Source organism: Zootoca vivipara, chromosome 1 (assembly GCF_963506605.1).
Source record: "Zootoca vivipara chromosome 1, rZooViv1.1, whole genome shotgun sequence".
NCBI classification, from domain to species: domain Eukaryota; kingdom Metazoa; phylum Chordata; class Lepidosauria; order Squamata; family Lacertidae; genus Zootoca; species Zootoca vivipara.
This window is the reverse complement of record NC_083276.1, coordinates 79661109-79673822: the sequence shown is the minus strand read 5'-3', so window position 1 is coordinate 79673822 and position 12714 is coordinate 79661109. Positions and strand designations below refer to the sequence as shown.

The 12714-nt window shown below is 43.8% G+C and overlaps 1 protein-coding gene across 3 annotated transcripts in view; it reads left to right on the top strand.

Moving 5' to 3' along the window:
- The window catches only part of MYRF (myelin regulatory factor), a 97349-nt gene that overhangs the window by 68516 nt on the left and 16119 nt on the right, over positions 1-12714 (top strand). For 2 of the 3 annotated variants that reach the window (XM_035123496.2, XM_035123515.2), the window contains 7 exons: positions 4599-4794; positions 5584-5660; positions 6201-6311; positions 7017-7107; positions 8047-8112; positions 11641-11841; positions 11932-12040. In XM_035123496.2, coding sequence (XP_034979387.2) covers positions 4599-4794; positions 5584-5660; positions 6201-6311; positions 7017-7107; positions 8047-8112; positions 11641-11841; positions 11932-12040 — 851 coding nt within the window. The remainder of the gene's footprint in view (positions 1-4598; positions 4795-5583; positions 5661-6200; positions 6312-7016; positions 7108-8046; positions 8113-11640; positions 11842-11931; positions 12041-12714) is intronic. The other variant, XM_035123506.2, reaches the window with a different exon arrangement.

Below are 12714 nucleotides of genomic sequence, written 5' to 3'. Positions count from 1 at the left end.
TCCTTGACGAGGCTCTTTAACCATGCTGGCATTCTTAGAGGAGGATTACTAAAAACTGCTTGGCTTTCAATATTGCCATTTCCCATTAATGTTCCATGGGCTGTAGACAGCACATGTTCAGCAACACCCTCCGTTCTCAGTGAGGTGAAAGCAATCATTTTTATAATAATTAATAGTAATAATTAAAAGTATTCATAATAATTAACTTGGGTAATCGCTCCCTCAATGAAAACAATACTGTACTTTTACAAACTAGAGACACCCATACTCCCTGTTGCAGCAGAAATAAATGCAAAATAAAACATATAATTAAAAGACACCTGCTTCTTGGGAGAAAAGCAATGACAAACCTAGACAGCATCTTAAAAAGCAGAGACATCACCTTGCCGACAAAGGTCCGTATAGTTAAAGCTATGGTTTTCCCAGTAGTGATGTATGGAAGTGAGAGCTGGACCATAAAGAAGGCTGATCGCCGAAGAATTGATGCTTTTGAATTATGGTGCTGGAGGAGACTCTTGAGAGTCCCATGGACTGCAAGAAGATCAAACCTATCCATTCTGAAGGAAATCAGCCCTGAGTGTTCACTGGAAGGACAGATCGTGAAGCTGAGGCTCCAATACTACCTGAGGCTACCTCATGAGAAGAGAAGACTCCCTGGAAAAGACCCTGATGTTGGGAAAGATTGAGGGCACTAGGAGAAGGGGACGACAGAGGATGAGATGGTTGGTCTCGAAGCCACCAACATGAGTCTGAGCAAACTGCGGGAGGCAGTGGAAGACAGGAGTGCCTGGCATGCTCTGGTCCATGGGGTCACGAAGAGTCAGACATGACTAAACAACAAAACACACACACACACACACACACACACACACACCTTGAATTTCGCTGAGAAAGTAAGAGTTTGTGGCCCAAGTACTGGAGCTCTAAATGGAGAAAGATAGATTGTGAAGCACTCAGACCACATGATCTGCACATTCTACAACTAGGTAGCTTTCCCTCACCAGTCCCCCCCCTTTTACAATTCAGATTTAATAATTTTAACGAAATATCCATTTTCTCAAAATTGCTTAGACTTTTGAAGGGGGCGTCACGCATTACGTGCCACAGTGTAATATTTAGGCACACTCCTCATTTACAAGGTGGCTAGGATGTGCTTTGGAAGAACAGGACATTTTTCTGAGATCTTGGCTTTAAGACAAAGTGAAATATAATATGTGAGATGCCTCTCTTATCTGTGGAAATTGTAGTGCTATCTGTTGCCATGGGCGTAGACATCTGCCTCGTAAAGAGGCCTCTGTGCATACTGTTACCCTCCTGTGACAGGAGCATGGCTCATTGCGTTTCTGGGGATGGCTAACCTTCTGCCCTTATCTCCAGTTCTGAGTTGCTACTGTCCTCTCCTCCCCCTTGCCTTTTCATTTTTACCTCATAACTCACACTCATTTCTTCATTACCTGTCCTTGAATTTCTCTGCATTTTGACCCAATACATGTTTTAAAAATTTGTACACGTTTTGTAAAAAAGAAAGATATGGGCTTTCATTTGAACACATTGCGGTCCTTGATTCGTGTTGGATTTGCCGAGCCATTTGTAAAGGGCCGGGTAGCGAAAGTGGTTTGATTGAATGGCGGAAGCTGCCAGTTTTGTTCTCTCAAGTTTCAGTGGTGAATGGCTAGAGGCCCAGCACAATCTCAGTGGCAAACAGAAACCATGTCTATTCTAGCTGAAGAGCAAGAGCCTGAGGAGAGATGAGGTAGCTTAGAACTGAAGAGGAATGACCCTGTGTCTGCTTTGGGGGGGGGCTGTGGAAGGGGAAGAATTTGGCTTTTGGATAGGGCAGAATGGCAAGCACTATAGGAAGGAGGGAATGGCACAATGAATCACCAAAAATGTGATGGAAAGGGGGGAGAGGGGGAGAGAAATTCCTCTCATACTTTCTGGCTAAGGTAGCTTACTCTGTGACCACCATCTGGTTTTCGTTCAGGGCACATCTCTGGCAGCTCGGGGTCCCCCCTGTTGCTATGAGGAAGAATTAAATGGCTCTTTATAGGGCCTGCCAGGTTCACTCAACCCAAGGGTGCTGACAGCAAACAGAGTTTATCCAGTTGCTGCTGGCATGTCTGTGTAGAGGACTGTCAGTAAAGTAAAGTATGTGCATGGCCAGCTTTAGACCTCTGGAGGCCAAACCAACTTACTGAAATGCTCTTCTTGCCATGGCCACACACAGAATCCTGCACTGGATCTTGAAATTCCTGGCCATCTTGGGTTCTTCTTGTCTATCCCACTTGTTACTGTGGTTGTTTTGAGCTTTGACTCTTTCAACAGTTGCTAGCCCTTCCTATTTTCAACAGTCCCTCCTTTTTCCTGTCACGATCAAGCCCCTTGGTTCAAGTCTTCCCCTGTACAGCTTTCTGAAGTACCAGCACATACTATTCATCTGTTAAATAAGACTTCCCAACCCCAACAGACTACAACTCCCAGTAGCCCTAGTCACCATGGCAACGCTGGCTGGCATTGGTGGGAGTTGTAGTCCAAAGCATCCAGAGATTAAGAAAGACTCTGTTGAATTCTAGTGCTAACTAAGCCCTCAAAAACTCATTGAAACTGTTCACACCTTAGTGGCAAAAAGTATAAAGTTTCAGTTTTTATAGTAGGAAGTGCAGACCTTCAGCAGCTCTGTCACAGACCAGCTTGATCAGAGCCTCTTCTTACACTTGGTAAAGAAGTAAGCCCAAATGAAATTAATGGGAGTTTTTTCTTTCTCAAATGAGGAAAATCAAATTTTAAGGGTGCATTTCCTCCAACAAGTACTTAAAATATAACTTGATCATGCTGGCCTGCTGAATTTGACAGCATTCAACTTTTAAGTATTTGATTTTATTTCATTTGCACCTATTTGGTTGCAATTTATGTTCATGTATATCGGTCCGTGAGGCAGAGAGGCCTTCCCCACAGAGCAAACCAGGCATCTTGAGCGGTGTGTGTGCGTGCCTGTTGGCAAAGGCCACATATTTTCAGTGTTTCCATGACAACTAGTCCATTAAGGAGACATAGATTAAACTTCCCAAGCTGCTACATATATTGCTTCCCCCCTCTTATTTGATACTCTGAGCTGCTGCCGCTTTGTATCCTGAGTACATACACTTCAGTCATTGGGGAGGAGATTGGGGGGGGGGGGAGAGAGTTTGGAAGGTGTAAGGAGCAACTTCAGGTAGCTCTGTTTTAAGACGTATGGCAGCCCAGAATGAACCTAGCCTTGCGCTGAAGCCAGGAAGATGCATCTCACGTGGAAATTTCTTCAGTGGCAATTTGGGTGGGTGGGCGGAATCTAGTTGAGGTGGGAGATTTCCAAGTCTCGGGATCATAAATTGCTTTACCAGAGCTAGTAAGCAATGCCAACCTAATCAGCTGTTAGTTGGCAGATCTGTAGGAAAACCAAACAAATCAAAGCAGAGCTGCTTGCTTCATACTGTTTACCTTTCCTCCACCCCCAGAGCATTGCCATTTGCATTAGTGGATGTTGAAGAAGGAACAATTCTAACTGACAGTGGTAATTTTAGGATGAGAAGAGAACTTTTTGCCTGTTTGCAGCTGTCAAATATCCTATGATGTTTTCTCTGAAACTATTAAGATAGCAAATCTGGGACTCGCTTGTTGAGACTAGCTTATGTTGTCACATCCTCACTTCAAACGTAGTTACAAATTCCCCTACCCCAACATTACAGTGGTACCTCTACTTACGAATAACTCTACTTACGAATGTTTCTACTTATGAATAGAGCTCCGTCCGCCATCTTGGATGCGGTTTAGATAGGATTTTTTCTACTTACGAATTTTTAGATAGGGTTGCTTCTACTTACGATTTTTTTCTCCCAATGCATTCCTATGGGATTCGACTTACAATTTTTTTCTACTTACAAATGTGCGTTCGGAACGCATTAAATTTGTAAGTAGAGGTACCACTGTACAACCTCGAATCCAGGGTGGTGTGATGGGCAGAGTGGTGGACGGACCAGAGAGATCCAGATTTACACCCCCACACCCCCATTTAGCCATGCAGCTCTAGAGGTGCTGTTGGGCCAGCCCACTATCTCTCAACCTATCCTACTTCATTGTATTGTTGTAAGGCAGGGGCAGGGAATTTCATGGGGCCCTCCAGCATCTCTGTTTGGCCTTCTGGATTCTACCCAGGTTGTCTCTGAAAATTGTCCCCTAGAAGCTGTTATTTGCATTGGGAGAGAAACCCAAACAGTTTAGGATGCTTTGATAAACAACCCTGTAACCTAAACTTTTTCAGGATAGGGCTGGGTAGGATGGCTCATGCTTCAAGAATGCTTGCTGGTGATGCCTTATGTCCAAGCTGACAAATTGTGTTATGGGGGGAAGAGATACATGGTTACCTTCCAAATGTTTATCGTTTCCAGGCAAATGTTATGTTTGCAGATGGCAGAAGAAGTAGCTTGTGCAATTTGTATCTGTTGGAGCGAGAGTATCTGCAAGAAAATAACTTGATTGACATTGAATGTATATTGTGGTTATTATGTTCATGAGCTACTACCAGTGGCCAGTTTATTCAAGTCTTCTCCCTTTGGTGACAGACCGATGCCCACATACCGGGTGGATGCAGATAAAGGCTTCAACTTCTCTGTGGGTGATGATGCTTTTGTGTGCCAGAAGAAGAATCACTTCCAAGTCACGGTCTATATTGGTATGATTGGAGATCCTAAGTATGTCAAGACCCCCGAAGGCTTGAAGCCGCTTGAATGCTTCTACCTGAAACTGCATGGAGTAAAGGCAAGTGTGAAGATGGGAATATGCAATGGCTAAAGAGGTGGAGCACAACCTCTGTTGATACCAGCAATTATGTGACTTATATCTATGAAAACCTTGGTGTATTTACTGCGCAGGTGGCTGTGTGTGTGACTTGTCAGGCCGTGTGTTTGTGCAGTCTTAGCTCCAAGCCATCTTAGAGTGGGAGCTGATGCTTTCAAAACTGGAGGTTTGATAACATCAGTCTTTTGTAATCCTTCAGTGGTTCAAGAGTTCCTCGAGGCAGATAACCCCACACTCAATTAATTTTGAGTGTGCAAAATGTATTTATCCCAGGACACCTTACAAGGCAATTAAAACAAAAGCATGAAGATAGAATATACTATCGCTAAATTCAATAACCAGAAAACCTAATCAAATAACTACTAAAACAGCAGAGTTAAAACTTCATATTCAGTGTTTAAAATGTAGCACCCTTCCAATATGCCGCTAGATCTGAATTTAAGCAGAGGAGCACTCCCTCTGCATGCAAGTAGAACAATAGTGACTCCATTACTAAATTTGTGTGGTTATTTTCATATTGGGATGCAGCAAATAACCCTTTTTACTTGCTCCTCTCCTACCTTACCCAGGCTTAACAGATGGAGAAGAGTGAAGGCAGCACAGTTCACATACTGAGTTCCAGTCACTAGGATGTCAAATAATCTATCTGCAGTGTTTCAAAATAAAGAGGTGGCTGCTTGTGGGAATACATGAGCCTGGAAACACATCATATTGTGCTCTCTAAAATGAGCCTGGATCTTTTCTTTTCAGTTGGAGGCCTTGAACCAGTCCATCAACATAGAGCAGTCACAGTCTGACCGCAGCAAACGGCCCTTCAACCCTGTCATGTGAGTACTGCTTCCATTTGTGGGCCCACCTCCAAACCCTCACTTCTAACACATGCACACACCTTTGTGTGAGCAGCCCAGAGAAGATTAGGCACAAGAAAAGGTAGCTTGGACATGGCGGCCCCTGCGCATTAATCTGACTTCTGCTGGTGCATCATAACTTGGAAGATGCTCTTCTTCCTACAGGTGATGTTGCTTTCTTGCACTACCTCTCCTTTTTGAGCGTGCTTCCACCTTAACGCAAAAGGGACTGCGTATTAAGCTTCCCACCCAGGAGCAGCACAGCAGTACCTCATTGAAATGGGTGGGGATTTAAGTGCTTAGCTCTGTTTTTGTGCCACTGATTTCCCTGGGAGTTTAGGCACACTTAGAGCTCTTTTGCATTAGACGCTTTGCCTGAATGCAGATTTCCTCCCCACCATGCATCCCTTGCATCCTCAATTTTACGCACTTTGGTTGGTCCCATCCAGGTAAAAGGTACTTTCTCTTTGACACATGTGGAACGTCATTTACTCTCTTTTTTATTTTCCTTTTTTCCAGGGTCAATTTGCCTCCAGAGCAGGTCACAAAGGTCACTGTGGGACGGTTGCATTTCAGTGAGACAACAGCCAATAACATGAGGAAGAAGGGCAAGCCCAATCCTGATCAGAGGTAGGGGCTGCGTGCTACCTGTCTCTCCCTCCCCACCAAATCTGTAATTAAAGTTAACTGACTGACTATCTAATGAATAAATGTGTGTTCTGCCCTGCAATGTGGACATTCTTACATTAATAAAACAGCAGAAATAAAATATAAAAACCTCCACAGAATAAAAAATGGTGGGTAAAACTTGCTGCAGAATATTATCACCATTGAAAGTCCTTTATATAGTTATATGTATAATTTCATTTTAAAAAATCAAAGCAATTTACAACACCTATAATACTTGGGTTGCCATATTTCAAAAAGTGAAAATCCGGACACGGCTATGTCTGGGAAATTCTGGACATATAGCAACCCTATATAATACACACAAAAATTAAAGCAGATCACCAGCTGATTATGTTTTTCTTAATTGTATGCATGCTGCATGCATGCTGCATATGCTGAACAAAAGAATTGTATCTGTATAGGCCATCATTTCTTTTAGCTGCTAGGCCTCAAATTATTTCATTGTTTTTTTTACAGAAGAAAGGCAATGAATGTAATATTGTTGTTGGAATGCAATACATCAGATTTAGTTTGGAATTAATTTAATTTATAATATGTTTATTTTTTACTGATTTTTTTTGAAAATAAATTGTCATCATGTTGAGTTATGATTAGGAGTGCATTAAAGCCTGCATTTATCTTTAACCCACTTTGTTTTGTTTTCAGGTACTTCATGCTGGTTGTGGCCTTGCAAGCTCATTCCCAGAGCCAGAACCACACTCTGGCTGCTCACATCTCGGAGCGCATCATTGTTAGAGTAAGTCCCTCTTTTCTCCCTTTCCCTTGCAGGACATTGTTTTCCTAACTCTGAGCATCTACAGCTCTTGACTTGACTTGATGGGGAATTCTTGACACTGGTACCAAACTGTCCCTGATTCCACAGCACCCCTTGCTGCTGCCCCTTTTTCATCTGCAGATCCCACTATCCAACTCTTCCCTGGCTTTCTGCATCCTCATTTTCTCCTTTGCTCAAATAAGGCAAACACCAAGTAAGAGAGATCACATGCTTCATGGTTCCCAGGAAGGAGATATGGGCAGGATTGAAAGGTTTATTGCTAAAAATGGTGCCCAGGGGCCATGGAATGTAAGACAGCTCTTGCACCCTCTGCAATAGAAAGAGGAAGACAAGGTTGCAAGTAGGAATGGTGCAACAAGATACCAGCCCTGCAGTCATATCATTGATTGTGCTGTTCTGCTGCCTGGATGCCACCATTAAGCTTACACAGCAACATGCAGCCCTGCTCCAAGGCACAGAGCAAGTCATATGGCTCAGATGTTAAACCAACTCACAATATTGCACTTGTGCGGACACATGCTTAAAGGTTCATGGGAAGGGGATCACATGAGGGTGACTTATAGGAAAGCCACATCTAATTTCAACTGGGTGGGCACAAATGTGTAAGGAACTATTCCCCATGTCTCCACAAGACATTGCTTTGGACCCCAATGCATCAGTTCTGAAACTGATGCTCTCAAATGGGTTCAGCTAGTTGGATGTCTGAGTAAGCATCTTAAATAGACTGGCTTCTTGGACTTTAGGAAGCATGATCTTGGGGGAAGGGCATATGAAGAGGTCATGGGTGGCTCCTGTGCTTCCAGAGAGCCTTTTGCAAACAAGGAGGACACTAGGCTGTGACTTTGTGGTTGGCTGTCTCCGCCCTGCTGCCTTTTTAAGTGCTGTGTCCATTTCCTCTAGCAAAGGGCCGGTTCGGGGTTAAAACACAAACAGAGGGCGGACGGGGACCCCGGAGTCTGCAGACAAGTAAGTAGCATGCTGAACTATGCAGTCTCCGGGGTGGAGTCGGGGGGCTCTTTTGTAGAATGGGATGAGAGATGCTTCTGCCCCGAGAAGAGCTTGCCCCAGTCTTGTCAGTGAGGCTAAGGATCTGTCTGCACTAGCACAATAAATGTGGTTTGGTTGCACATCAGATGCACAGCTAACTCACTTAATCCGCAGTGAAAATGGTGTGAGCACCAGAGTGGTTGTGGAACATGTCAGAAGCTGTGTCACATCCACGGTTGCTTCTCTGTAAACCTGATACTTTTATTATGCCACCGTTTATATAATTCTTCTATGTGTGAGATAATAGTACTTACGCAGCACCACCCGTTGCAGGATTTCATAAGCAAAAAAAAAAGGCACAGTCTTGAGAAGCTTTACAGTCTAAACATTGGCAGGTGAGAAGGCAGTGTTGGAAGAGGTGGAGCAGGGATGCATGTGAGCAAATGCAGTTAGCTTTTGTTTCAGCTGGGGATCTTAATCCAAGGGCTTCATGGGAAAGGTGGGTTTTAAGGTGGGATCTGAAGGATGAGAAAGTGCATCCTGCAGCTGCTTGCTTACCTGGGCTAAGAGGACTGATTGGAACACTGATGAAATGCAATAGATTCAGGAAACTAGGACTATTTAGATCTGCCCAAAGAACAGAGCAGCAAATTTTCAGCAGGACAGATTGCATTAAAACAGTTGTGAGGGTACTTAGCATAAGGCTCATAACACATGTAATCACAAAAGAGGAATAACGGGAAGCAAACTCCATTTAGTATTACTTTTTAGACATATAACCAGAACTGTGTTAGTGTACTTTTTTTTTAGTCCTGAATGGTAAATTTGCATAGTATTAAATATTCTGATAGTCATGGAGAAAGGCAAAGGCCTCTCAGGGACACTGAAGCCCTTGCCACTAGAAGCCCTACAGAAGCTTCTCCTTGGATTTGGAAATTTCACCAGACAGTGCCTGGTGAAGCCCATGAGAGGTAGGAGCTTGGGCGGGGAGGAGAAAGAGACCTCCTGAGAATCTTGAGATGCTGAAATCTGCTTCCATTGTGTGTTCTGGGCAAATGTACAAAAGCAAATGTTTTTTATAAAAAACCTTGGCTTTTTGTGCAGAATACACACAGCGCTGCTTATCACCTGCCCAGTCCACAGAGGCTTGACCAAACGGCAGCATGACTACAATGGATTTTTGTGTACTTTCATGCAGAGGTGATGGCTAAATAGGAAAGTACCATGTTAGATAACACTCCCATTGAGCATGAGGAGTGAAATTATACTTCTGTACCTAGCTGGTTAAAATTCCTCATTCCTGTGACTGTGCTTCTCCCACTTTCTAAACTTTCTGAATTCTGGATAGCATCTCAGTGACTGTCTCTCCTCTTGTTCAGATGTCCATAGTGCCGTGAATTTTGAGGGGAACATGTGAGGGAAAGGGGTCAGAGTTTGAGAATAACTAAACCAGCTTTGGAACAGACTTTCATTGTGAGAGTGCAGCTCTGAACTGCATGAAATAGTGATGAAGAAGGATGCATAGGAGTGTTTGCAGAGGGGTGTTTGTGTAAAGCACGAACAACCAGCAGAATAAATCATATTGGTGCCTAGAAAGAGTTACATGAAATAAGCTGCTGAAGCCCAATTTGTATCAGATGTAAAACTGTGTTTCTGTGCAATTTTTATTGACCCAGTATGCACGTAATACCGAGCCAAATTGTGATTTCGCGTGAATGGGTGTTCCCAGGTAGGATATTGTTGCTGTTTTGCTCCTTCTCCAGTCCTGCTACTGCTGCACTGCTCTGTTTTCAGCCATGGTTTGGTTAAGCCCATGTCAGGACCTGGGCTCATAGTTTGTCTCCTCAGACAATATGCTAAGCAGGCAGGAGCAAGGGCAGTGGAGGAGCAAAGCACTTATGATCTCCTCTCCAGGAATCCACACATTTGCAGTAAGTGTGGATTGGTTTAGCATCACATGGAAACCTGAGCCATTGAGCCCCCACATCAAATAGTGCTGCTTCCTGGACTTGACCCATGTACAAAAGGTCCTTTTCCTGAGAAGCCACAATCTGCCCTTACTACATTTGGGAATAGGGACCAGGGGCTTCCAGACTAGGCAAGCTTAAGCCCCAGGAACATATTGAGAAAATAAGCACCGTCTGAGATGTTTGTTCCTCCTGTTCTCTCCTGTCACTCTTGCGCTGGTGGCTCTAATTAGCTCATCACACATTTATCATCACCATCACAACCCTCATGCAAGCCACCCTGTCACTTTCTTAACAATCCCTTGGGAATTTGTTTTGCAATGGTGATGCTTTGCCTCATAGCTAGAATTCCCACACACCCCTCCTGCTGAGAGAGAAAAGCTTGCAACTTTATCTTTATCCGTTGTGGGCTGGAAAAGGGCATTTATCTCAGCAGGTCTGTAAACACAGACTGACTCAGAACCAAGGCTCCTTGTGCTTAGCTTGCAAAGTGAACCAGACAGCCTTCGCAAGCTGTAAACAACTTACTGTTGTGCATTTTGTCTAACTACACTGCAAAGTAAGTTTTGTTGGAGGCCGTGTCGCTGTCTCCAAACATGGACAAAAAGCGGTGTGTTCTTATCCATGCTGATGGTCATAAAACTTGAAAAAGGGAAACTGGAATTCCCAAAATACTCTGCAAAGCAACTTACATTTCATCTGACTACAGTGGTACCTCGGTTTATGAACACAATTGGTTCCAGAAGTCTGTTCATAAACTGAAGCGTTCATAAACTGAAGCGAACTTTCCCATTGAAAGTAATGGAAAGTGGATTAATGCGTTCCAGACGGTCCGCGGAGTAACCGTTCATAAACTGAAGCGAACTTTCCCATTGAAAGTAATGGAAAGTGGATTAATCTGTTCCAGACGGGTCCGCGGAGTACTTAAACTGAAGCGTTCATAAACTGAAACATGGGTGTAATTGGTTCCGGAAGTCTGTTCATAAACTGAAGCGTTCATAAACTGAAGCGAACTTTCCCATTAAAAGTAATGGAAAGTGAATTAATCCGTTCCAGATGGGTCCGCGGCGTTCATAAACCAAAAATTCATAAACCGAGGTGTTCATAAACCGAGGTTCCACTGTACAAAGATGTGCACTGAGTTGCCTATACAGTGTAGTGTACAAAATACTTGCAGAGGTGCTGGGCCACTAAACACTGTGGAGGGCCCCTATAAAAGACTTGCCACTCTACATGATTTTAATTGCTCTGGTGGTTTGGTATTCTGTGCCTGGCTGACTCATTTGCTTATTTCTCTTGCCCAGCTTCAATATCGGTTGGTGGGCAACATTTTTGTTTTTAATGATTCAAATCCGTTAACTTTCGCAAAAGAATTTCCCCCTGCATTTAGGAAGAGGGGAGGTGACTCTGTTCTGCATTTGGTCTTATTCTAAAAGCAGCAGTTTTTTCTCCCCAATAACTTTGTTTCTCTCTACAGTTCTGTGTTGTTGGCATTAATGTCCTATGTGCATCCCTGCCCTCTTTTCTTTTCTTTTTGTAGGCCTCTAACCCAGGGCAATTTGAGAGTGACAGCGATGTACTTTGGCAACGTGCTCAGCTCCCTGACACTGTCTTTCACCACGGCAGAGTTGGCATCAACACAGACCGCCCAGATGAAGCCTTGGTCGTCCATGGCAATGTGAAAGTCATGGGCTCCCTTATGCACCCATCAGACATCCGAGTAAAAGACGACATCCAGGAAGTAAGAGCTTGGCCCAGCATGCCTTAGTCAGTAGGATCTCTGCTTAGGAAATGCAGTCCAAAGTCATTATTGTGGGTCTTATGGTTTCAGGTGGATACAACAGAACAGCTGAAGAGAATCTCCCGTATGCGACTGGTGCACTATAACTACAAGCCAGAGTTTGCTGCCACCGTAGGCCTGGAGAACACATCAGAGACAGGTACAGTCCTTTCACCGACCCCCAACTTCATCCTTGCACCTCTGCTGTTCAGGAGTTTTAATGCCAGCAAAAGTGTCAACATCCACCTTCACCCAAATCAGGGTATCCATGATCGAACATGTACCCACTGTTGGCCTGCACTTGGGAACTTCATAATAGTGTTTTCCTGTCCTTCTGTGAAACATCCCTTAGGCATACTAAATTGTATGTATACGGCATGTGTCATCTGATCATTGGTTCTGATGTTACAAATATATGACACTCTACTTCGAGGTCACAGTTAGTATCGCAGGGCTTGGGGGAAATGCTTTGGTCTTTCGCAGTCAATTTCATTCATAGAATCATAGAATTGTAGAGTTGGGAGGCTCCTGAGGCTCCTCTAGTCAAACCCCCTGCAATGCTTGTACGCATCTATGGTAAAAATCAAGAAATTCATCTCACAATGTACATCTGGGCTAAAGGTGGATCTCAGGTCTGAACTGGATAAGTAGCACTGAAGTAGCACATGTCTCTTCTGGATGCTAGCTTTCTGTGTGCAGGTATTCCTTTCATGGAGAAACAATTTAATTATTTAAGCCCCACTAACAGATTTACGTATGCCCTTATTATCAGTCTTCACTCAAGGAGGCTGCAGGGAGGGTTTTTTTTTGCAGCAGACAAATAAAGCAGCCTTC